At 48.5% G+C, this 26,656-nt stretch overlaps 1 protein-coding gene across 3 annotated transcripts; it reads right to left on the bottom strand.

Annotated features, from left to right (window-relative positions):
- On the bottom strand, positions 1-24,008 carry DNAJC27 (DnaJ heat shock protein family (Hsp40) member C27). Of its 3 annotated transcripts, none has more exons than XM_075598631.1 (8): positions 23,921-24,008; positions 23,275-23,385; positions 11,540-11,622; positions 10,507-10,576; positions 7,222-7,386; positions 4,460-4,597; positions 2,511-2,671; positions 1-1,363 (listed from the first exon to the last, which is right to left on the bottom strand). In XM_075598631.1, the coding sequence occupies exons 2-8, from the start codon at positions 23,359-23,361 to the stop codon at positions 1,231-1,233; spliced, it is 837 nt and encodes a 278-aa protein (XP_075454746.1). In that variant the 5' UTR covers positions 23,362-23,385; positions 23,921-24,008; the 3' UTR covers positions 1-1,230. The 3 variants fall into 3 exon arrangements, with proteins under 3 accessions (XP_075454746.1, XP_075454744.1, XP_075454745.1); XM_075598629.1 differs by lacking the exon at positions 23,921-24,008 and adding an exon at positions 23,481-23,772; XM_075598630.1 differs by lacking the exon at positions 23,921-24,008 and adding an exon at positions 23,481-23,767 and having other exon boundaries at positions 2-1,363; positions 4,460-4,582.
- Positions 24,009-26,656: the final 2,648 nt, after the last annotated feature.

Raw genomic sequence — 26,656 nt, 5'->3', positions numbered from 1 at the left:
TGAGATAACCACAGATTTTCACCTTAATATTAATCTGGTTAAACGACGTTGCACTATGTTTCTTTATCTTGGTTTTCACTTTGCGCCTCCCCCCCTTTTTCTCTCTGGCATCATTTGACGTCATGTGACGCTGTGTTGCCATTTGATGCCGTGTTGTCCTGGAGACGCGCCGCCAGAAGCCGGCTGAGAGCAGGTAAGAGGCAGTTACAGAGGCCTTGCGCGGGGCCTCTGTAAGCGCCGCCTCCCCCCAGAAAATCCTGCGCCCCCCAGATTGCGCACCCCTGTTTTAGTGGACATATATACCTATCGTTCAGATGCAGTCAGATGTATCTCCACCTCGCCCTGGACTTGCTGCAGATAAACCACAGCGCAGGTGGGAATTTCCCACCAGGAATAACACAGCCGGGGTCCCTGCTTCTGAATGGGACGCCCGCTGTGTTAATCCTTATGGGCAATTAATCTCCTGAGTTTTGGCACTGGGGAAGCTGCGATCTGGCTGTGGTCAGGCTCCCTTTCCCCTGCAGTTTCCTTGGGGCAAGCTGCTAAATAGATGTGACTGCATCTGCAATTGAAAGAAGGGGTCTTTTACGTGCGCTCATGCCCACTATTTCTCATTAGTATACTGAACCAATTAAGAAGTGTAACAAAGAGGCCCATTTTTCTGTAGCTTGCAGTAAATTTGTGACATTTTGTACAGTAGAAAAACAAAATGATATTGCCATCAAACTCACTTATCTGCTCACACTGATAGGAAGATCAACATGGAATGGAATGGTGGAGAACATCAACATGACCATTAACCTATGGATACTACCCTATAGTTTGTGCTTGAACCACAATATTTCCAATTGCATAAAGAAAAACATGCTGGAAACACGTTTTTCTTTTACATGAAAGTTGTGCATAAATACCACAGACATTAGGTGGTAATGGAAGCTTGTCAACGTTGGGCCATGCATGCGGGAACGTTGTGTCCAAATCCGCAAGAGCTGCATTGTTCAGCGGTGGCATCCAGCAGAAGGGCATTGGCCTGCCTCGGTATGGCAAACTGCTCCTCTTTACAGTCTTTTCTTAGCCCTTCAGAACGGGAAGTGCCTGGAATAGGAAGCTGCTTCCATTCACAAACTGGTGACGAGTATTTCAGTGTAACCTCTTTGACATCTGCAATGGTGCGTGAATAGGCTGGAGGACCGAGGTCTGACCTCCCAGCCGGAGTGAGCCCTCGGCTCTCTACTTAATGTTCTTCAGCAGGGCAGTCCGAGCATTCACAACAGCTTTAAATGCATCTTCACTGCCAGGCGCCACACATTTGTCTGGGTGCAGAAGCACGGCTAATTTACGGTAGGCTTTATTCACTTCATCCCTAGAAAGCACACAAAGGCAATTTTTCAAAAACAATGAACCAGTCAACGGGCGAGATAGAATACATTCAGTAGCAAGCCTGATCAAAGACAAGTATCTGAGCTATTTCTTTGGCAGCGATCCAACTTGCTCACAGCCATTATCCATAATGCACGGTGGCACATTGCAGAATGCAGTCGGTGGTCCCCCCTGCACTAGGTTCTCCCGGGAATACGTTCTTCTTGCGCAATCTACAATTCATGAATTTTAACGCTCACAATATTGCTTCCATAAACCATAAAAGTACTGTACCATGGCATTAGTGAAAGGCAAAAAGCCATGGGCAATGCTCCTTTAGTATGTTGAAGCTGCAGATCAAGCAATATGCTAAGTGTGGTTGTTTTATACATCCGTTCTGTACTATGAGAAAATACTCAAAAACAACGCTGAATTACATTTTTTATGTGTTATAATGTAACAAGCATTTTTTGTTTTTATAGCAACCATTTACAAAGTCACATCCCCTTCCTTTTCTGAATCAGGCTCTGGCACACCCCTTTTTGAGCCCTGCCACCTCTCTAGCAGTGCACCAATTGTATCTAGTGACTGCCTGGTCACATGATCTCCCCCACAGAACGTTACATCTTTGCTCCTCTTCTGCTGCACTGACAGCCACTTAGTGAACCCCCGAGCCGAATCTTCGCCGATCGATCACAGGAAAACGGATCGATGTGCAACTTAGCTAATTACTTATCATTGTGTGGATTGTATTGATACACATATTTAAGGGGGAAAAAAAATTAAAATGGCAGCTTAGACTGCTGCTTTAATAACACAAGATGTGCACGCCACCACTTATCCATGCACGTCTCTGCTGTATTTGGTGGAATACAGATGGATTCAGAAGGTATCGTTACCAGATGTCATGAAAATGTAGACTTTTAGAACCATCACCAGTCACATGCTGTGTTCCATTTGACCTCTTCCGCTACATGGACATTGACTTGTATTGAACAGTGCAGTAACAAGAAAGGGTCCAGAACTGCACTGGGCACATGGTTATTCAAATATTGCTATATCTAAACTGACTTTATGCGTGCAAAGTGATGACTGCAGAGTATCCTGCTTGTTCATCTCGAGTAAACCATCTCTCGTTAGCTTTGCGTTACCTTGTGGCACCGGGCTTAACCCCTAGCATGTCCCAGCTGTCCTTGCTGTTGCGGATCCTGCGTATGGAGTCGGCCTGCTCTTTGGTGAACCCAATGTTTATGGAGGACATCGGACGCCGGCCACCATTCTCGCATAGATCCACAATGGCAGAGTAAAAGGTCTGGGAAAAAGAAAGAAATATGCAAGCATGGTTACAATAATGCAAACGAAGACAAGTGCGCAACTATATACCTCTAATGTAAAGTATTCTGTTAACCCATTAACCACCTATGTGATACAATAATTGAAAAAACAACCTCTAAATTGAAGATAGGCGTCTGCAGCTATATTGATAGGGATGAGAACATCCCTAGAACAACTGAAATACAAAGAAAACAAAAGCGCAGACGCACATAGTGAAGTATGTAAAATAAATATATATATATTGTTAGGCTAAGATATCTGCGTACATCAGATCAAAAAATAATCAGCATTTCATGTGCAATGACATGGGTTACCCGACGTCACACGGCCACTGCTGGATCTTAGAATATCCACTTTGCTGCCTTCAGGAAGATCTTTGTCTGGGAACACACCATTTCTTTGTATGGTTACAATAAAATGTATCTTTACTAGCTCAACATTTCGGCTTCTCTGAGACACGCATGCACACACTCGAGTGCACACTCACACTCGCTACAATTAATGTGTTTTTACAAGCTCAACGTTGAGGCTTTTTCAGTGCTGCATTGGGAAGTCGACACGTTGCCCTAGTAAAGACACATGTGTTGTACTATTTGGTGTGCATGCTTTTTGCGCCTTTCAACATAGTACAGTTTAGTACCTTAGCAGTAGCACCCCTTTCAATCTCTTGGATTATTACAGTTATTGTGTATTATTGCATACAAACACACAATTACATGGGTCCAAGTCTTCAAATTGGGGCTCCTACTTCAGAGGCCAGTGACAAAGTTGAGAATATGATGCAAGGAGGGGGGGGGGGGGGAGGTCCTGACAAACAGCACTGGGATCTGAGCAGCCATTTTAAGTCAGCATGCCTGATATTGTCATCCATTTTGTGTATTGTCTGCATGAAAGTGGAATGAGAATGGAAGTTTGAAAGGGACTCATTTTTTTTTTGCTTCTCAGTTTTAAGCCTTTCAGCTAACCACAAGACCTTGGAGATGGGAAAACTGTTATGAAAATAAAATATAGATAACAAGCACATCTCGCATTCAGGGGGAGGTTCTCATGGTCATATACACCCTTTCTCAGAAATCTCGTATATAGAGAAAAGGTCACCGGCCTGTATAAGGAATTATAGCTGAGTCAGTTCATTTTTAGTATGAATCTTACAGTTATGTTATTAACTCAATGTTTCCTTACTCCTATTTTGTTTACCTTATACGCTTATGTAATGACGCACACGCCACCTCATATAGGGGGCGTGGGCTTAGTATTTTGGTATAAATATGGCTTGTAGGCCAATATGTAGTTGGGGAAGTTTTATTTTGAAACTTCCTTCTATGTGTGCACATGTACACTAAATAAACTTATTTGTTATTCTGCAATAATCCTCAGATGCGTCTCCTTTATTAACACTTTTCACACCAGTATCCTAATCCACAGGGCTAACCATCACGAATACTTTATACTGCCCTTTATAATAGATTCAATTGGCTTATTAACAGAAAAGACAATTAGACCATCAGACAAGTCTGTACTTTCTCAAACACGACCCAAATTAATTAGTCAAGTACTAAGGGTCGCTTTGCAATCAGCGCAGCAACACTAAGGAACAGAGTTTAGATTTGCAATAACGCAAAAGCAGGAGACATTATACACCGTTTTCCTATATGTTTCCATTATATAAAGTGTGCAGCCGCAAGCAAAACCTCTGAACTAATGGCAGCGATGCTGCGTGTGTAATGGGTTAAAACAGAAATATTGATACTGTGAACAATGGTACCTGGAACATTTCGTTAATTCCTTCCCCGCTCTGTGCCGAGGTTTCAAAATACAGAAACCCTCTGCTTTCTGCCCAAAGCCGCCCCTCGCTTTCATCCACGCAGCGATGCTTGCTGCAGTCAATCTGCAGAGAGAAATCCTATAGCCGGTAGTAACTTTCACCTACACAGTGTATGCAATGTTTAAATGGAATATACAAGCATTAGTAGACTGCTTACAATCTAATGTCAGTGTCCGAATCACAAGGGAATACAGTCAATTACCCAAGACCACACCCAGCTGACCATCTGCGTCAAAAGGCAGCGAGGAGAGGTCTCTCCTTTTCCAAGATCCCTACACTACACCTCAAAGACTGTCCTCTGACTGCAATGTTAGTGCTATTACTCTTGGGTCCCCTTTAATAGGCTAATTTCAAGCTTTTGACCCATATTTATTACGCGGCGCTGGGACTTAAAGGATGGGTGGGTAACTAGGAGTTAATGGGCCGTTTACTAAGCACTTACCAGAATTCCCTCCTACTGTCTCCATACGTTCCCCTACCTACCAATTAGATTGTAAGCTCCTCGGAGCAGGGACTCCTCTTCCTTAATGTTACTTTTATGTCTGAAGCGCTTATTCCCATGACCTGTTATTTATATTATTTGTTATTTATATGATTGTCACGTGTATTACTACTGTGAAGCGCTATATACACTAATGGCGCTATATAAATAAAGACATACAATGCTTTCTGGGACGTGGAATACTATTTACAGCCTGTTCAAGATTAGATTGCAAGCTCTTCAGGGCAGAGACGCCTTTTCCCAATGTCTACTGTTGTGTATGAAGCGCTTATTCTCATTGTAAAGCGCTATGTACATGGGCGAAGCCATATAAAGATATACATACATTCAAGTGAATGAATTGTAAGGGGTCTTACAATGCTGAAATGTGCCTTGCACCATCTAGTGGCACACTGAGTTACTACATGTGTACAACCCTCAAAGGCTGCGCTTATAGTGCCGGCGACGCTGCGGTCGCTGGAAAAATGAAAATGACGACTTCCGGCGATCAAGCCGTCGCGCCGCTTCTACTATAAGCGCACGTGATGGCGGCCATACATTTGTTTTGCCGTCGCCGCCACTATAAGCTCAGCCTTAGGCTAAGGCCCCGCTGCCTCAGACCACGCGCCCGCACTGCAGACAGGCGGCGCGTGGAGAGGCACTTGGGGCTTTTTCCGGTCCAAAGGGACCATTTTTGCGAGCGGGGGGGGGGGGGGGGGGGAGGGAGGGGCGTGGCCAAAACGGGGGAGGGGGGCGCGGCCATGACGTGGGGGGGGGCGCGGCCATTACGTGGGGGGCGTTCAGCCCCTCAACTGTTCAGCCCCTCAGTCCTTCAACCGCTGAGCCCCTCAAATCTTCAGCCCCTCAACTCCTCACACACAGAGAGGCACTCACAAATACACACGGGGGGTGGGTGGGTGAATCGGAGCAGGGGGGGATCAGAGCAGGGGGGATTCGGAAGGGGGACCCCCCCCAAGAGGAGATAGTCTGTGAGAGGGAGCAGGGGGGACTTCCTTGGTGCTGCAGAGTTTATTTAAAATCGCTGCTTTCCCCCCACACTCTCCTCCCCGCTCCCCGAAGCCTCCCCTCCTCATTGGCTCACAGCCACACCACGTGACGCGTCGCCGCTTGGGATTACAATTCTCTTGAATCCCCTGGCGGCTGACGCGTCACAGCGTGTAGTGAGCCGTGCAGCGAGGGGGGACTGGGACCGGCTCGGGAGGATTCCCCTGCTGGTGGGGAACGCTCGTGCGGCCGCCCGCGCCGCGGGTCCCAGCCCTTAGGCTGCGTCCACGCTGCCGCAGAGCGTGCTCATGCTTGAGAGCGGTGACGTCACCAACTCTCCAAACATGAGCGCCGGGTGTCCTGCAAAATTTTGCAAGCGGGGGGTCGTGGCTATTTGTGTGTGTGTGTGTTTGTGGCTGTGTGTGTGCGCATTGACTGCTGCTGAGTGCGCTTCAAAGTCAATTTTGTTTGTCTCCCCAAGCGCCGAGCTCGGGAGAGTGTGCGTGCGCTCCGCGTGAGCGTGGCCGTACCAACTGATTTTAATTGCAGTGAGCGCTCTTGGCGCACTCAGCGGCAGCGTGGACACAGCCTAAACCAGTGTCTATTTAAAAATATAATCCAAGCAGTTTCTTTTTCCTCTTATATATACAGGATTGAAGCAGGGGGTCTCTGGAGCCCCCATTAATTTCAGCTCCGGGGATCCCGTGCACCCGGAGATTCAGACCTCCGTAGGGGGGGCCAGTAGCCACTCCAGGGTTCACATTATGGATGATTTTCAAGCTCCCGCGCCCTGCGGCCCAATAGGAAGCCGAGACGTCACCCTGTGCTGCAAACCCCCCGCTTCCACCCTGTACTACAAAAAAGAAAAGGAAAAAAAACGGCCTGGATCGCTCCTTGAAATAACAAAAACCTAAAGTAACCCTGTAACCCATTTACTGTCATCCCTGTGATGTAGTCGTTTTTTTTTGGGGGGGGGGAGGAAATTGAAGGGGGGAAGAGGACGGGCATCTCAGAAATGGGACTAAAGGGGCAGATACAGAAAGAGAGTTCAGATGAACATTCCCAAAGGTGACCAAAAAAAAGCCTGCTTCAAATAAGATGCTTGAAATAACATTTCATGCTATTCCCACCCAGCAGGAAAGTGGGTAAAACCCCGAGGTAAGTAGGAGACATGTAGTGGGTATGTGGGAGAAGCACAGCCGCTAACTCAGGTTACCTTGTTGGCACAGACGGCAAAGACAATGTTCTCCATGTTCCCTTGCTGGCCGAGCTCTTGTTTCATCTCTGCTAACCAGGCGTCTAAGGAATCAAAGGACTCCTTGTGACCAACATCATACACCAGTATTACACCTTGGGTGTCCTTGTAAAACTCATTGCGAACCTAGTTGGACAGGGAAACATACTTAGGAGGGCTATTAACCATATTTGACGGACCAACACACTGCAAACATTGTATAGGACTGATGCACATGAACAGACCTGAAACTCCCAATTATTACATTCTAAGGCTGCGCTTATAGTGCCGGCGACGGCAGCCTACGGTTGCTGGAAAAATCAAATTGAGATGACTTCCAGCGATCGTGACCAAGCCGTCGCTCCATCACGTCACACTTACTATAAGCGCACGCGACAGCGGCAATGCATTTGTTTTGACGCGACGTCGCTGTCACTATAAGCGCAGCCTAACGCATATTGAACTAATAGCTTAATCCAACATACTACCTTGCTTCAAAGCTATGATTGAAGAGAGTACAGGGAAAACGGCGGTGCATCTGCTGCTGCTGCTGAAGATTGGAAACCACAAACTGCAAACCACAAAATATCCTAGGTGCAAAAATTTATTTTAGGGCATAGTAACAGCCAAAAAGAACACTCTGATGCGTTTCCAATGGTATCCCACGATTTGATAAAGCGTGGGATACCACGGGAAACGCGTCAGAGTGTTCTTTTTGGCTGTTACTATGCCCTAAAATAAATTTTTGCACCTAGGATATTTTGTGGTTTGCAGTTTGTGGTTTCCAATCTTCAGCAGCAGCAGCAGATGCACCGCCGTTTTCCCTGTACTCTCTTCAATTGTTCCTTGGTAGGAGCACGCAGGACAGGACCAGGATATCCCCAAGGTCAGCAGTGAGTAATCCATTTACTTCATTTATGTGATCAGTCCCACACACGGTTACCTAGACCACCACATAAGACTTACCTATATGGCTAGTGGCATAATCTATGGGAGTGTGTTTAACATTGGACTATCTGGAATCCTGAGTCTTATGAACTGTCCTATGCTATGAAGATGTTTATATTTTTATATCATGATCAAACATTGCCTACTCCTGGTTAGCATCACAAGTGGGAATTAACCCTCCCCTTCCCTTTCAAAGCTATGATAAAATGATTAGATACAAACATTGATACTAATGGGATAGAACTCATTTAACGAACTAGATAATGCAAGATACAAAACAAAGTCCTGCAGAACAACACTGTGAAATGTTAAAAGGTGTTGGGTAACACAGGTGCCATAATACTCCGGTCTGGTGCAAGGGTATTCAGCACCCTAAACGAACCTTCAGCCCTGCGCCCCTCCCCCCGAACTTTCATATTTTTTTTTTACTATAGCCCCATTCTCATCCTCACGTCTCACCCCTCTCCCACGCATCCTCTCAACCCCCTCCAACATCTCAATCACCCCCTTCCTCTCTTCCTCTCACCGCCTCCTTCTCCCCTTCCTCTCATGCCTCCTCTTAACTTTCCGCTCAACCACAACTCCTCCCCTTCCTCTCACCCCTTCTCCTCTTCCTCGCTCACCCCCTCCTCCTCCCCTTCCTTACCCCCCTCTTCCTCACACCCCTCCTTCTCTTCCTCACACCCCTCCTTCTCCTCCTCCTCTTCCTCTCACCCTTCTCATTCTCACCCCCTTCTCCTCCCTCTCACCCCTCCTTCTACCCTTCCTCTCACCACCTCATTCCTCTCTCACCACTTCTTCTCCCCTTCCTCTCTCACCCCCTCCTTCCACACACCTTCTCCTCTCACCCCGTTTTTCACACCTCCTCCTCTCTCCCGCTCCTTTTCCTCTCTCACCCACCACCTCCTCCTCTCTCACCTGCTCCTTTTCCTGTTCCTCACTCACCGCTCCTTCTCCTCTCTCACCCGCTCCTTTTCCTCTCTTACCCCTCCTCCTCTCACCTACCGTGCTTCAGTGAATTAGGGCAGAAGAGCAGGAGGACGGTGGGCGGCAGCAGGAGAAAAGGACAGAGGATGACGGCGGGCGGTAAAGGGAGAAGAGGACAGAGGTAGAGGACTTCAGGCGGTGCCGGGAGAAGGATACGGAGAACAGCAGGAGCAAGGCAGCAGAGGAGGAAGGCGGCGGGAGAAGAGGACTGAGGGCCATGTGAGCGGAGCCGGGCGACACAGAAGAATGGCCAGGGAGGAGCTGCGCTGTAGCAGCGGCAGACAAAAGGAAGTCGTCCTCCTGTGCCGCTCACATGGTTCTCCGTCCTCTTCTCCTGCTGCCGCTGTCCACTGTCTTCCTCCTCTGGTGCCCTACTTCGCTCCCGTGGTCTTCAGTCCTCTTCTCCTGCTGCCCTGTTCCTGCCGTCCTCTTCCACCCGCCTCCTCCTTCCTCTTCTCCCGCTGCCGTTGTCCTCCTCTGCTACCGCCGCCCCCCCAAAATGAGCCACCCTAAGTCGCCTAGTGGTAGCACCGGCCCTAAGAGTACTTCTGTTTTGTGCTTTAAACTTCTTACTATGTTCATTGTGCCCTTAAATGTGAATCTTAACTATGCTCTCAATACAGGATTGTTGATGGATTTGGCAAAGAAACCCTTTGTCATACAGCACTAAAGTGAATCATTTTGAAACAATCACCCGAGGAAAATAAGGATTACTTATACGGCGATAGCAAAATGTATAGCCCTCCCCAAACAAACGTCTCTGTACAACATGCCTAGAAATAATAATTTTACACACTCCAGGTTGCCATTTCTGTTTTGTTTATTTTTTTTGAGTTATAAGATTGAAGCAGGGGGTCTCGGGAGCGGAACTGCGTTATTTTCAGCTCTGAGGACCCCCTGGTTATCGAGACACTTCCCTACGTAGAGGGTGCCGGTATGTCTGCAGCTAGCAGCTCCGACGGGGCTTGTTGGGGCTCACATAATGTCGGCTTCTAATGTCTAGTGGGCCAATAAGAAGCCGCGACACAATCCCTGGCTGGCTTCCTATTGGCCCGCGTGACAAGGGACATTTCCGCATGGAGATACCGGCACCCCTACGGAGGTAACTATCTCAGGAATAAGGGGGTCCCTGGAGCCGAAATTAATGCAGTTCAGCTCGGTAGACCTCCTTCGATCCTACAAATGGAGTAAGAACGACCAAGGACGACAAAAAGAATGAACTATGTCAGTAAGAATCATTACATATTCTTGTGTGACAACTTCAAACTAATGTACATTTATCTATCACTAGTTTAAAATACGGACATGAATCAAAGAAACAAAAATACTTACCTCGTAGAAGAAGGGGTGGCCTGCCATGTCAAATATGTTAACTTTGATCTCCCGGTCTCTAATTTGCACTCTAAAAAGGCACACACGAAGATATGATCAGGCTTAATTACATTCGTTGATGCAGTGGAATGTGAATATATTGTATTTCACAGTAATTCTTTATCCTAATAATCTTCTAATCCAGGTGTTATCAACTCCAGTACTCAAAACCCCCCCAAACAGGTCAGGATTTCAGGCTATCCCTGATTCAGCACAAGTGACTCAATCAGTGGCTCAGTATTGAGCCACCTGTGCTTTAGCAGGGGCTGACTGAGCTACCTGTGCTGAAGCAGGGACGGATTGAACCGCCTGTGCTATAGCAGGGATATCCTGAAAACCTGACCAGTTGGGGGTATTGAGGGATGGAGTTCCAAGTCCGCTCATCTGTCCATAGAGAAGTCCTTTCACTGTCTTATTATTGTTTCTATCATTTTCACAAAAGACAAGCATTAATTAATTGTGCACTTCCAGGCCAATTTTGCAGCTACAACTTGCTTTCAATTAAAACTGCATCAGCCCCTGGACCTCTGAGATGTTGTGTCCATTTTGATTTAGGAAGCTTGAACACCGCTAAAGTAGTTTTGGTAAAGAGGGAAAAGCAGAGAGGGTTCAGAGAGCCTATAAATATAAATATATATACACACACACACACACACACACACACACACATATATATATAATTAAAAAAAAAACAAATCAGCAGCAGGATTGCGACTTTTACTTATTGTTAAAAAGCTGCAGAAATCTGTGGTCACAAAAATCTACTACATTCCTTGCAGCAATTTCCTTCCACCGACAGAAGAAAGCCACAGATAGTGTGACAGTGCAAACCTGCTTCAGCGAGGCAGACTCCAGAGGGCAACAAGGTGAGCGACTCCCGAACACCCAGGGAGAAAGCAGGGGGCTAAGGTGTCCTTTTACATCCACTTTATTCCTTCAGGACATTGTTACATTATTAAGAGGGAATAAGGCAGGCAAAGCATTGATTACTTACTTTGTTACCCCATAATCGATTCCTATAGTCGTTTGATACTTGGGGACAAATCTCTTCTCGCAGTAACGCTTTATAATGCAGCTCTGAGTAGAGAGAGGACAAGTGACTTAGAATCCCAGCTGCTGCACATACAAACAGCGCGCGGTCACATACATTTATTCATTAAAAGGACAACTGTAACAATGGCAAACATATAGCCAACGAGGAAACATATTGCGTTTTATATGCCAGTAAAGGCGAGAACCAGAAATGAAAAAGTTATGGTGTGTAAAAGTGACAAAAACCCTCCACTCACTCTACAGTAAAAAAATACCACTTCTGTAGGACAAGGAAGGGGGGAGGAAAGGAGGGGAGAGGGGGAGGAAGAAGACGGGGGGAGGAGAAGGAGGGGAAGATGGGGAGGAGGGGGGATGGGAGGGAGGAGGGGGGATGGTGAGGAGGAGGGGGGATGGTGAGGAGGAGGGGGGATGGGGAGGAGGAGGGGGGATGGGGAGGAGGGGGGATGGGGAGGAGAGGGAGGATCGAGATGGGGAGGAGGTGACATAATACTTTCTGTTGCTAACAAAGTGAGCCCTGACGTTGCAGCCAATTTGTATCGAGCGGAGAAATGATTTTGCCCGTTTGGCGGTGCCGCAGGAACTGGGGACTGCAGACAAGCAGATGAGGTGGAAACAAAAGAAACAGCGCACAACGCCAAATAGTGAAGCAAGTATTGCAATGTACTGGTAATTAAAGGGTAATTAATCTGCGTACATCATATCAGTGGAATAGGTGCATTTAGTGTGTATCACACTGGTTACCACTCAGCAGCTGTTGTCAGAAGAGTCTGGTGCTTGCTTCTCTCAGCGGGAGCCCCTACTTTGGTTCAGGAGCAGGATTCTTGTCCAAAACCCCTCATCCGGCAGTACGTCGCTCCCAAGGGGGTTTCCCTTTAGGCAGCCAGGCTCCGTTGCAGGTATTGGTGCTCGGTGGGACCGCTCAAGCTTCCAAGCCGTCTGGAGCAGCTCGTGTGGCTCAACAGACAGATCCACTATACGGAGGTTAGACCTCAGTGAGAGACTTTGAGAGACTTTTACTACCTCCCTGCCGATTCCTTCCCTGCTGCGGAGACTGTGACGTCATCACGCAGTACCCCGCGACGGAGCGGCATCGTGGCACGCTGAGTGTGCCCCTGCAAGCTGAGGTCTAACCTCCGTATAGTGGATCTGTCTGTTGAGCCACACGAGCTGCTCCAGACGGCTTGGAAGCTTGAGCGGTCCCACCGAGCACCAATACCTGCAACGGAGCCTGGCTGCTTAAAGGGAAACCCCCTTGGGAGCGACGTACTGCCGGATGAGGGGTTTTGGACAAGAATCCTGCTCCTGAACCAACGTAGCGGCTCCCGCTGAGAGAAGCAAGCACCAGACTCTTCTGACAACAGCTGCTGAGTGGTAACCAGTGTGATACACACTAAATGCACCTATTCCACTGATATGATGTACGCAGATTAATTACCCTTTAATTACCAATACATTGCAATACTTGCTTCACTATTTGGCGTTGTGCGCTGTTTCTTTTGTTTCCATCTCTTAGAGTGTGTGGGGGGTGCTGAGCCACCCCCTGTGTTTAAAACAGCAGACGCCCTTATCAGTTACACGGTTATGTGATATAATTTATTTATTTATTTACACACCTTCACTGTGGTAATTGTGGTTTATTCTTTCTCACTTATCTATATGGTTTAGTCACTGCACTGTATTTATATATATTTCAATTCCTGCGTTAGATAGTAGCGCACAGTATTATTTTTGTTTTTTACAAGCAGATGAGGTGCAAGATTTTTTTTTTATATAATAACATCGAGCAGAGCGGATTGTTTTAATACCAAACCCAGAAAATTCAATTGAGGCAAAGAAAAGGCAAAAACTTGAACATAAGCAACTTCTATAGTAACTGCTCCCCTAACCAGGAAAGCAAATATAGTCACACAAACCACCCCCTTCGCACTCTGGCATCATGGGTCTCACATTAAATGTACCCCCAGCTTCATGTTACCCCAAGTCAGAATCACCCCTTGAATAACATGATAAAAGCTCACCAAACTCCTGACTGATCAGCTTTGCAAGGGCTTCATTGTGTGTGTTTTTTTATTGATGCATATTTAACAGGCAGAGAATTCGGAAACTACTGGATGTTACACGAGTTGCTACTGGTGACGACTATATCCAAAAAGTGATGACGCCAAGAAACAACTAGTAATTAAACCGTAGAAGTAAATGGATAGGTTAAGCTCTATTCATTGAATAGTCCCCCAGCGGAGGTGGTGGCAGCTAGTACAGGAAAGGAAGTCAAAACAGCTTGGGATAGACACCAGGCTCGTCCAAGTATGAAAGCAAGCCAAGGGTCTAATAGGATCAGAGGTTTCACAACCGATTGGGAAACGGTCACACTAGGTGGGTTGGGCCATGTTCTTATCTGCTGTCAATTTCCATGTTTCTATCAAAGGATATGTAATGTGCAGTCTGTTTAGCATACAACAGGAGCAGGCTGTTTGAGGAGGAAAAAAAAAAGTACAAAGAACGGCTAGAATATAATGCCTTTCGACACTAAAAGCAGGAGCGGCACTTTGCAAGATGCACTAAAGATGAAGTCCTCCTGGTTCTTCACGCCGTGCAGCCTTCAGTGTGCTCTTTTGCCTGGATGCACACCTGATAACATAATTGCAGAGATTCTTAAGAGTTCGAACATAAAAAAACACAACTGCGATCGAATTACTTGTAGTGGCCCGAGCTACGACTTAACATACCATTAAATTCAAGGTGCGTTACAGATTGTTGCAGCATACGATGCGCTGTCCTTGATGGACAGGATTATAGTGCCGCGTCTTTCTAAGCGCGGTTCATTTGTGCGGAACGGATCTGACATTTCAGTGCACAGTATGTTTTTTAAACCTCACTGATTTCTTCCTTGCTCTTCTGTTGGTGCTTTGAAATATATCACAATCTGTGACAAACTTACTCCACAGCTCCAACACGGCCAGATACGCACTTAATTACATCCGTTTGTCCTTTAATCCGAAGAAACCAGTGGTTGATAAATTGTCTGTTGGTTAAATACAATGGATTGCAGGCTGAACAGATTCCCCTTCAGGCCTACAAGTGCTACTCAAAGTGAAATACAGCGTATGTTTAAAGCATCAGAGCCACATGCATTATTATAATTATTATCGTTTATATATAAAGCGCCAACATACTCTGCAGCGTGGTACAATGGGGGTTCGCGAGATATAAATTATATACACAGAATCACATACCAAATAAGGAGAAACAAGCGCAAACAGAAAGACAAAAGGTAATAAGGGCCCTGCTCGTGGGAGCAAGCAATACCACCGTTTAATTAAACCTTTGGGCGCTCTAAGACGAAGTCACTACATCATGGGGTGTGATCACTTTCAGCTACGATGGCGTCCTGCGTTCTCATGGACCACACAATATAATCTCAAGTATAAGGAAGTAGAAGAGGAGTCCTCTTCTGTTTCCGGGTTAAGGGCCCAGCCGGCACCCAAAGGGTTCAGGTGAAAGACTCCCAAGTCTAATCACTATTTCGGTCATAAAGACGGTGTCATGATGTCAAATGTTTCAATGGTTTTTCTAATTTAGGTCTGAGAGAAACACTCTGGAAAATAATAGTGAACATAAGGAAACAATATATCCTGCATCATGCTCCAAGTGCCCCGTAAAGACTCACCCCGCGGGCGTCCATAAAGAGTTCAGCACAGGTGGCTCAATCAGTGACTTAGTTGACTGAGCCACATGTGCTGCAGCAAGGATATCCTGAAAACCTGACCTGTTGGTGGCCCTTGAGGACTGTCTACGTCTAGCTCACTGAGTTCTTGTTTTCTAGGGGAGATCTTGTTCCGCGTTCCTATAGAGCTCAGGGCATGATCTGCACAGCGGGGAGATGGAAGAGGACGCCTTTTCCGTTTCTGGGTTTAAGGAACGCCGTAGTCACATGACCAGTCCTCGCAGTTTGCCGGAGGGCCCGTGGCATTCTGGTGCCGTGGCCCTCACTGCACCCAAAGGGTTAAACCTTTGGGTGCCCCTTGATGTAGCCACTGCGTCTTGGGGTCTGGCACTCTGAGTAGTGGCCCATGATATAGTAGATATGTCATTGGCTTTCTACGGCAGGTCCGCGTCCTGTGGAGTGCTGAACAAGAAGAATAGAAGGAGTGCTCTTCTGTTCGCCACATTGATGGCTCGGAGGAGCAGCAACGTGATCGCGGTGTGTTACTCTGGCACTAAAACGGTTCAATGCCCATGAACGCAAGAAGAATGAAGGCAAAGTATACATGATATATTACTGGTGACAAGCAAAAGTCAAAATGATCTGACGGTTACAGTATATATGTGATAACGTGCCTGAAGAGAGAGAGAGTGCAAACTGTTGGTTCAACAAAGGCGCCGTCTACAATTAATCTTTAAAGTGCCACCAAACCTCCGGCACGCCTGGTCATGTGATCGCTCTATCATATACCTGGGATCTGGCTCCGCTTCCATTTCGATTGGGTTGGCCGCCCCATCACGTCCTCGAAAACGAGCATGTGCCTTCGACGTACCGGGCACTCCATATGGAAAGTTAATATGGACAATGTTTGTAAAACACGGCAACCTGACGTTTGAGGGGGGGTTGTTTTAACTCTTTGGCCCAGATTCACAGATCCACGAATGGGTGAATTTTGTGTATCTGAGCCACTGCCTCTTAATTATTGCCCTGTTTCTCTAGCTGGTCATCAAACATGGAGTGGGCATCAATAAATGTTATGTGATCACTGGGGAGGCAGCAAACAAGATTGACAACCATGAGTTCTTACTGTAACCAAAAACGAGGGAAGATTTCCTAATTTTCAACATGAGTGGAAAATGCCTGAAGTAATGACACAGTGTAACAAAGGAAAGACTGGCAGTATTGGGATATGTACAGTGCACAGAAAAATAGGATGGTGATGTCTCATTAAAGATCATTGGCCCCATCCCCAGAAGTTACTGTATACGATAAAAGATTGTCTAAAAGAAAAGCAACTATGGCACAGGGTTTCCATAAAAACGTTTACTGTGAAAGTCTAAAGATCTAACCACATATAGCAGGGAACATCTTAAGTGCCACATATAAAATGTCTATGGAGTTCATTTTGGAGTTAGAATTTGAGGTGAACAATACAAGAACTGGACTCCGAACTTCAACAACAACAACAACAAAAACAACAAAAACAACCTCTGCAACTGTGAGAAGTTTACTTCCTTAATGCTCTGAAAATGTGTACTCTTCCTATCCTACAATACCTGGGACCTCTCTCCTCCTACCTCTCTCCCTGCATCTAACTATGCCCTTTATTGCTTTTTCCGTTTACGGTTTCCTCACTCCTTTGTAAACGTTTATGTTCTCTCCAAATTCCCCCACCACCTATCCACATTTCTTCACCTCTCCTCCCCTCCACCGATACACTGCACCACTATTTACTCACCTCTCTCTCAACAACTTCTTTACCCTTCAATAAAAAGCACCCCCAACAATCCTCTTTTCACACCCTCTCTCTACCTACTGCTTCCTGCTGCTGGGGATCTCTCTCCTAATCCAGGACCCAGCAATATACACACCTGCTCTCATCCTGCCTCCTCTTCCCCTACTAATGGTTTTAACCTACCTGATTTAATACTAACCTTAAAACTTGCCCCACAAATCAAGCATCCCAGCAGCCTGCACTCTTGGCTACTGTCCCACACCCAGTCACTCCTACCAACCATTGTGACCAAGCACTGCCATCTACTGCACTTATTCCCTCACCTGCTGTCTCTGTAAGTTCCCCATCATACCATTTAGATTGTAAGCTGTTCAGGACAGGGATTTCCTTTCCTATTGTCTTATTTTGCTGCATTTATTGTATTAATATAATTCCCTGTACAGTATTCTTTGAAGCGCGGAGTACACTTCTGGCGCTATATAAAGATATACATACAAGAAAGGAGAAGGAATATACAGTATTTTGAAGACGGCCAAGTATGAAATAGGGTTCTTAACGAGCACGACGTCTCAGAAAGTAAACCCTAGTACAGTAGACTCCAAAAATGAGGTAGTGGATGCCCGGAAGAGTCTCCCATCAGTGAAATACAGGAAACTAGAAAGATGGCTTGAATAGTAATATAAAGGCAAAACAACATATATACCAAGTAGGTAACAAGGGTCGACTGACTGTGTGTGCACAACGGTATATTTTCTGGTACTCAATGTTGTCCATCATTGTATTGTATGTCTTTATTTATATAGCGCCATTAATGTACATAGCGCTTCACAGCAGTAATACATGTGGTAATCCAATAAATAACAGATAATATAAATAACAGATCATGGGAATAAGTGCTTTAGACATTAAGGAAGAGGAGTCCCTGCTCCGAGGAGCTTACAGTCTAATTGGTAGGTAGGGAGAACGTACAGAGACAGTAGGAGGGAGTTCTGGTAAGTGCATCTGCAGGGGGCCAAGCTTTATGTGCCATGTGTTCAGAATAGCCACAGTCCTATTCATATGCTTCTTTAAGCAAGTGTGTCTTAAGGTGGGTCTTAAAGGTGGATAGAGAGGGTGCTAGTCGGGTACTGAGGGGAATGGCATTCCAGAGGTGAGGGGCAGTCAATGAAAAAGGTTTAAGGCGGGAGAGGGCTTTAGATACAAAGGGGGTAGAAAGAAGACATCCTTGAGAAGAACGCAAGAGTCTGGATGCTGCATAACGAGAAATTAGGGCTGAGATGTAAGGAGGGGCAGAAGAGTGTAAAGCTTTAAAAGTGAGGAGAAGAATGGAGTGTGAGATGCGGGATTTGATCGGAAGCCAGGAGAGGGATTTCATGAGGGGAGATGCTGAGACAGATCTAGGAAAGAGTAGAGTGATTCTGGCAGCAGCGTTAAGGATAGATTGTAGGGGAGACAGGTGAGAGGCAGGAAGGCCGGACAGCAGGAGGTTACAGTAATCAAGACGGGAGAGAATGAGGGCCTGAGTCAGAGTTTTAGCAGTCGAGCAACAGAGGAAAGGGCGTATCTTTGTTATATTGCGGAGGAAAAAGCGACAGGTTTTAGAAATGTTTTGAATGTGAGGGGCAAATGTGAGAGAGGAGTCGAGTGTGACCCCAAGGCAGCGTGCTTGGGCTACTGGGTGAATGATCGTAGTTCCAACAGTAATGTGGAAGGAGGTAGTAGGGCCAGGTTTGGGAGGAAGTATGAGGAGCTCTGTTTTAGCCATGTTGAGTTTAAGGCGGCGGAGGGCCATCCAGGATGATATAGCAGAGAGACATTCAGAAACTTTGGTTTGTACAGTAGGTGTAAGGTCGGGTGTTGAGAAATATATTTGTGTGTCGTCAGCATAGAGGTGATAATTAAACCCAAAAGATGTTATTAGGTCACCTAGAGAGAGTGTATACAGAGAAAAGAGAAGAGGTCCCAGGACAGAGCCCTGGGGTACCCCCACAGAGAGATCAATAGAGGAGGAGGAGGTATTAGCAGAAGAGACACTGAAAGTACGATGGGAGAGGTAGGATGAGATCCAGGATAGAGCTTTGTTCCGAATGCCAAGAGTATGGAGAATGTGAAGGAGAAGAGGGTGGTCCACGGTGTCAAATGCTGCAGAGAGGTCGAGTAATATGAGCAGAGTGTAATGACATCTGTCTTTGGCAGCATGGAGGTCGTCAGTTATTTTAGTGAGGGCTGTTTCCGTGGAGTGAGCAGTACGGAAGCCAGATTGTAGAGGGTCTAGGAGAGAATAGGTGTTGAGAAAATGGAGCAAGCAAGCGAATACAAGACGTTCAAGGAGTTTAGAGGCAAAAGGCAGGAGGGAGACAGGCCGATAGTTAGAAAGACAGGTAGGGTCAAGCTTGCTGTTTTTGAGTAATGGTATGACTGTTGCATGTTTGAAGGAGGATGGAAAGGTTCCAGAGCAGAGGGAGGAGTTAAAAATGTGCGTGAGCGTAGGGATTATAGTAGGAGCAAGAGGTTTTAGGAGATGGGAGGGAATGGGGTCAAGAGGGCAAGTGGTAGAGGGAGAAGAGGCGATCAACAGCGACACATCCTCCTCTGAGACAGTGGAAAAAGAGTCAAGGAAGGCAGGAGGAGAGTTAGGAAGAGGTGTAGGATGGGAGGAAGAAACAGAGGGGATGTTCTGACGTATGGATTCCACCTTTTCCTTAAAATAGTCAGCAAAGTCCTGAGCGGAGATGGAGGAAGGAGAGGCAGCGGAGGGTGGTTTGAGTAGAGTATCAAAGACAGAGAACAGTCGGCGTGGGTTAGACTTGTGCATGTTGATTAGTGAAGAAAAGTAGGCTTGTTTAGCTTGCGAGAGGGCAGAGTTGAAACAGGATAGCATAAATTTGTAGTGAAGGAAGTCTGCGAGAGTATGAGATTTCCTCCAGAGGCGTTCAGAGGAGCGCAGCATGCGCGTGTGGGAATTTAACCAGGGTCTAGGGTTAAAAGGGTGAGTGCGGCAGAGAGAAAGCGGGGCATGTAGATCAAGAGAGGAGGACAAGGCAGAGTTGTAGTTCCTGACCAGTTTGTCAGGGTCTGTAGCAGATCTGAGAGAGGAGAGGGAGGAGTGTAACGTGGACTCAAAGTCAGGTAAGTGAATAGAGCGCAGGTTTCTGCAGAACCGGGGTGTAGATGGAGGTGGAGAAGTTGAGAAGCGAGATAGAGAGAATGAGATGAGGTGATGGTCAGAGAGAGGAAAAGGGGAAATGGAGAAATCAGAGAGAGAGAATTTTTTAGTGAAAACCAGGTCTAAGTAGTGGCCATCCTTGTGGGTGCTGGCTGCAGTCCACTGTTGAAGGCCAAAAGAAGAGGTTAGAGAAAGAAAGCGGGAAGCCCAAGGGAGAGAGGGGTCATCAATGTGGCAATTGAAGTCCCCAAGGAGAAGAACAGGGGAGTCTGAGGAGAGGAAGAAAGAGAGCCAGGATTCAAAGTGAGAGAGAAAGGCAGAAGGGGGATGAGTAGAGGTAGGTGGGCGATACATGACCGCCACATGAACAGGGAGAGGAGAGAAGATCTGGACAGTGTGAACCTCAAAGGAGGGAAAGGCAAGAGAGGGGGGAATAGGAATAGTTCGGTAACGGCAGAGAGAGGAGAGCAGGAGCCCCACACCTCCACCCCTGCCATCAAGGCGCGGAGTGTGGGAGAAGGAAAGGCCACCATAAGAGAGGGCAGCTTCCAGAGCAGAGTCAGACTGAGTGAGCCAGGTCTCAGTTATAGCAAAGAGAAGCAGGGAGTGAGAGAGAAAGAAGTCATGCACAGAGAGGAACTTGTTAGAGAGGGAGCGAGCATTCCAAAGGGCACAGGAGAAAGGGAGAGAGGAGGGAGGGTGGCAGGGGATGGGTATGAGGTTGGAGGGGTTAACACCAGAAGGAGTAGAAGTTGTATGTGGTAGGCGAGGACGAGAGCAAGTAGAAATAAGGCAGGGACCAGGATTGGGAGAGATATCCCCAGAAGCAAGGAGGAGAAGCATGGATAGAAAGAGGATGTGTGAGGATGATTTGTAGGGGTGTGTTTTAGTGCAGGAGGTATAGCTGTGTGGTGACAGAGGACGCAGGTAAGAAAGGAGTTCATGTGAACTGAGAAGTGGGGAAGAAAGGAGAGATGGAGATATATGAATAGAGTTAGAGACATAAGGAGACTGGTGGAAGGAAGTGCATAATTTGAAAATAAGTGAGGTTACAGCAAATATAAAAAATAAAGGCGGCATCACAGCAATAGTTAAGTGTTGAGATGTGCAGTCTGGGATAGATGATATCCTCTTTTCCAACGTAGATCAAAAGCAGGAATCAGAAGCAGTAGGTGATGTCCACTTTTCCACTTCTTTTTGAACTTCCTTTTTAAACTTCATAAATACTTGAAACATATATACTTAAAAGCATATCTGCTTAAAAGCATGGCTGCTAGCAGCAATGGCTGTTAGGAGTTTACTTATATACTTTTAGAAAGTCACCTGGTTGAATATAGGACGGGCACCACAACTTCCTAAGACATATTTCTTAACCATTCATGTACATTGTAGGGGCATGAAGGCCCTCTGCACCAGAACAGCGAGGTAGTTTTATTTTATTTATTTATTTTAGACAGATGTGTAATGCGTTACGGAAACAATGTCGTAGATGGGAATGTCTGTAAGAAACATGTACTGCAGTTACAAGCAATTTAACTCCTTTAGTTCACCATTCGACAAAATAAAGTGCATGCTAGTTGCCCTAAAAAATGTGATTTTGGAAAACTCAACCCTTCACCTCCTTTTGCAGCTGGGTATACTGTACCATCTTACATTGTGCAGAAAGAGGGGTGGGAGCGCCCCAGCCACTGATCAAATCAGACCCCTGATCTAAGGCTACTCCTTGCTTGCCACCAGAGACTAACTATTCACGCAATGATGGAGAACATATAAACTAATGTTGTCTAAGTTTCTGTCCAAAAAAGATTGGGATTTGTTTAAAAATAGCATTTAGTTGCAATCAGTGTTGTGGGTGTAAAATTACATTCTGCCGAGGAACAGTAAATATGAAATAATTACCTCCTACGTAACCAGCTTTCAATCAATCAGAACTCTGTTGACAACACACGCACAAAGTGCTGGATTTATGTATTTCTTGCTTGTGTGTTGCCCTGGAGTTAGATGGTTTGCAGTTTGCCAGCACATACGATTTAATGTAAGGGTGCTTAAGACCCCCCAAACAGGTCAGGTTTTTAGAATATTCCAGCTTCAGCACAGGTGGCTCAGTTAAAGAGCCTGAGCCACCTGTGCTGAAGCAGGGATATCCTGAATACCTGACCTGTTAGTGGCCCTTGAGGACTGGCGTTGACTACTCCTGGTCTAAATGATTTCTAATAGTTGTATTTTAAAGTGATATTCTGAGTTTGAGGATCTCCTGGGAGCGGTCAGCTCTATTGGAAGGGACTCTTGCCCGCAATGTTGACTTTATCATTAAGAGCTTATCCCACTGTTTCCCGGTTTTATGTCGAGTATAATTTTACTGTAAAGAGAAGCGCATATGGCCAGGGCTAAATAAAGATATAGGATCAGAGACAACCCCATCCCCCATAACTGAACTAATGCACATGGGCAGAAAGAACACAGCCAAATATGAGAGAGTTCAGTGCTATGTACACAATGAAATACTTTTGTCGTTATTTATGTTAGTAAACACACACATGGATATAAAGCCTAATAATTCACTCAAAAGTGAGATTTCATACTTTAAAGGGCGCGATCCCATTATAGCATACAATGTTCTCAGAGCAAGAGCCTGATTTAGAAGAGGGGGGGGGGGGGTTGACAATTCATTATTATTATTGTTTATGTGATAACATATTCCACAGCGCGATACAATGTGGGTACAGAGTTATGTATATTACATAAACAGAATGATAAACAAATAAGGACAAACAAGTGCGAATAGATAGAGAAGGTAATGAGGGCCCTGGTCGTCTTGAGAGCTTACAATCTAGCGGGCATACAGTGTGTTATGGGCTGATTGTTACAGAAAGGAGCGAGCGTTCCGTGCAGTAAGGTACGTGGTAGATGTGGAGCATTACCTTGATGGACAGTGCCCTTACCTTGCCCACCTCAGCATTGCCCTTACCTTGCCCACCTCAGCATTGCCCTTACCTTGCCCACCTCAGCATTGCCTTTACCTTGCCCACCTCAGCATTGCCCTTACCTTGCCCACCTCAGCATTGCCCTTACCTTGCCCACCTCAGCATTGCCCATGCTGATCACCTTGATGCGCAGAGCTTTCCTGCCATCCTTCCTCTTCTGCAGGTTGGTCTCCATGGCTATGCTGTGTTTGCGTTCCCTCTGCGGGAGTGACAGTCAGGGAAGAAATCAGCACTGTGTGGGAGTTTAACAGCAAGTGTGTTAGTGTGTGTGTGTGTGTTTCAGCATGTACATACCTGTGAACAGATCAATGTACATATACTGTACATTTACGTGTGTGCCTCAAAGTGCAAGAGTTAATGCACTATATAATATATAGTTATTTAACACTGTCACTATATAATATAGGCACACACGTTGACACATATTTCTACATAAACTTAAGGCAGTCATTACAAATATCTCTGCCTGGCTGCACACAGGTAGATTAGATATATGATGTATATTTATGAAATATATAATATATGTGAGAGGGAACGTGTGTGTGTGTGTGTGTGTGTGTGTGTGTGTGTGTGTGTGTGTGTGTGTGTGTGTGTGTGTGTGTGTGTGTGTGTGTGTGTGTGTGTGTGTGTGTGTGTGTGTGTGTGTGTGTGTGTGTGTGTGTGTGTGTGTGTGTGTGTGTGTGTGTTACAGTATGCCAGTCTGCGCATGTTTAAGAAGCACAGAGTACACCTACAGCCAGGACTGGCAGCACACAGTCCTGTGATCTCTGCCGGGGCTCCCACTGCCGCACGGAGACCAGAGAGACATGGGAGAGGAGAAGCCAGAGCGCCCCCTAACCAGCTCCTATCCTGTACTGAGCTCCTATACACACCACTGACCCCTGGTGGGCTCCCAAGCAAGGTATTTATATACATATACTGTATACAGCATACAGTATATGCTATATATAAATATATATATTTTATATATATACTAGCTGAGAGCCCCGGCGTTGCCCGGGATGTTTGTGGTGTGGGTGTGGCATTTGGGTGGGGAGTGGTCCACGCGGCCCATGTGCGGTGGTAGTGCTGCTGTGGCTGTACTTATGGTGATTGTATCGGTGTGGTGATTTGGGAGGGTTTGGTGCTGATGTGGGTGTGCCGATGGGGGAGGTGCAAAGATGGCGATGTGTGAGTGCTGATGGTGTTGATGGGGGCTGGGAATGGCGGGGAGCCGATAATGCCAGTGTGCTGGGGGGGCATGGGATACCGGTGTGCTGATGTGTTGGTGCTGGGGATAGTGTGTGTGTGTGTGTGTGTGTGTGTGTGTGTGTATACGTGTGTGTGTGTGTATACATTGTATGTGTGTGTGTGTGTGTGTCTACGTGTGTGTGTGTGTGTCTACGTGTGTGTATGTGTGTGTGTCTACGTGTCCTTTGGCCCGTCACTCCGCCTCAGGCCAATGAGAGGTGTGCGGGGGCGGGCCAAGGGACCAATGAGGTGGGAAGGGGGGGGGGGAGGAGGTGGGAAGGGGGGGGGAGGATGTGGAGGGGGGGGGGGAGGAGGTGGGGAGGGGGGGGGGGAGGAGGTGGGAAGGGGGGGGGAGGAGGTGGGAAAGGGGGGGGAGGAGGTGGGAAGGAGGAGGTGGGAAGGGGGGGGGAGGAGGTGGGAAGGGGGGGGAGGAGGTGGGAAGGGGGGGGAGGAGGGGGGGAGGAGGTGGGAAGGGGGGGGAGGAGGGGGGAAGGGGGGGGAGGAGGTGGGAAGGGGGGGGGGGAGGAGGTGGGAAGGGGGGGGGAGGAGGTGGGAAGAGGGGGGGAGGAGGGGAGGAGGTGGGAAGGGGGGGGGAGGAGGGGAGGAGGTGGGAAGGGGGGGGGAGGAGGTGGGAAGGGGGGGGGAGGAGGTGGGAAGGGGGGGGAGGAGGTGGGAAGGGGGGGGAGGAGGTGGGAAGGGGGGGGAGGAGGGGAGGAGGTGGGAAGGGGGGGGGAGGAGGGGAGGAGGTGGGAAGGGGGGGGGGGAGGAGGTGGGAAGGGGGGGGAGGAGGTGGGAAGGGGGGGGAGGAGGTGGGAAGGGGGGAGGGGAGGAGGTGGGGAGGGGAGGAGGTGGGAAGGGCGGGGGGGAGGAGGTGGGAAGGGCGGGGGGGAGGAGGTGGGAAGGGGGGGGAGGAGGTGGGAAGGGGGGGGAGGAGGTGGGAAGGGGGGGGGAGGAGGTGGGAAGGGGGGGGGGGAGGAGGTGGGAAGGGGGGGAGGAGGTGGGAAGGGGGGGGGAGGAGGTGGGAAGGGGGGGGAGGAGGTGGGAAGGGGGGGGGGAGGAGGAGGGAAGGGGGGGGAGGAGGTGGGAAGGGGGGGGGAGGAGGTGGGAAGGGGGGGGGAGGAGGAGGTGGGAAGGGGGGGGAGGAGGAGGTGGGAAGGGGGGGAGGAGGTGGGAAGGGGGGGAGGAGGTGGGAAGGGGGGGGGGGAGGAGGTGGGAAGGGCGGGGGGGAGGAGGTGGGAAGGGCGGGGGGGAGGAGGTGGGAAGGGGGGGGGGGAGGAGGTGGGAAGGGGGGGGGGAGGAGGTGGGAAGGGGGGGAGGAGGTGGAGGGGGGGGGAGGAGGAGGGAAGGGGGGGGGAGGAGGTGGGAAGGGGGGGGAGGAGGTGGGAAGGGGGGGGGAGGAGGTGGAAAGGGGGGGGAGGAGGTGGGAAGGGGGGGGGAGGAGGTGGGAAGGGGGGGGAGAGGTGGGAAGGGGGGGGGAGGAGGTGGAAGGGGGGGGGAGGAGGTGGGGGGGGGGAGGTGGGAAGGGGGGGTGAGGAGGTGGGAAGGGGGGGGGAGGTGGGAAGGGGGGGGGAGGAGGTGGGAAGGGGGGGAGGAGGTGGGAAGGGGGGGGGAGGAGGTGGGAAGGGGGGGAGGAGGTGGGAAGGTGGAGGGGGAGGGGGGGTGAAGGGGAGGTGGAGGGGGAGGGGAGGGGAGGGGGAGGGGTGGGGGGGTGAGGGGAGGTGGAGGGGGAGGGGAGGTGGAGGGGAGGTGGAGGGGGAAGGGGAGGGGAGGTGGAGGGGAGGGGGAGGTGGAGGGGGGGGTGGGGAGGTGGGGGGGGGGGTGAAGGGGAGGTGGATGGGGGGGGTGAAGGGGAGGTGGATGGGGGGGGGAGGTGGAGGGCGGGGGGAGGTGGAGGGGGGGGAGGTGGGGGGGGGTGAAGGGGAGGTGGAGGGGGGGTGAAGGGGAGGTGGAGGGGGGGTGAAGGGAGGTGGAGGTGGAAGGGAGGGGTGGGTGAGGGGAGGTGAAGGGGGGTGAGGGTAGGTGAAGGCCGCTCAGTCACCCGTCCGGCCGCTCCCTCACCCGTCCGGCAGCTCACTCACCCGTCTCCGGCAGCTCACTCACCCGTCCGGCAGCTCCCTCACCCGTCCGGCAGCTCCCTCACCCGTCCGGCAGCTCCCACGTGGATCTGAGGCAGCGTGTTGTGGCCGCTCCCCCGCTGTGTCCCGGGCGCTCGCTCCCCCACTGACTGTAGCGGCGCCGGG

The sequence above is a fragment of the Ascaphus truei genome, chromosome 4 (genome assembly GCF_040206685.1).
Source record: "Ascaphus truei isolate aAscTru1 chromosome 4, aAscTru1.hap1, whole genome shotgun sequence".
In the NCBI taxonomy this organism is placed as follows: domain Eukaryota; kingdom Metazoa; phylum Chordata; class Amphibia; order Anura; family Ascaphidae; genus Ascaphus; species Ascaphus truei.
This window is presented reverse-complemented; position numbering and strand designations above follow the sequence as displayed.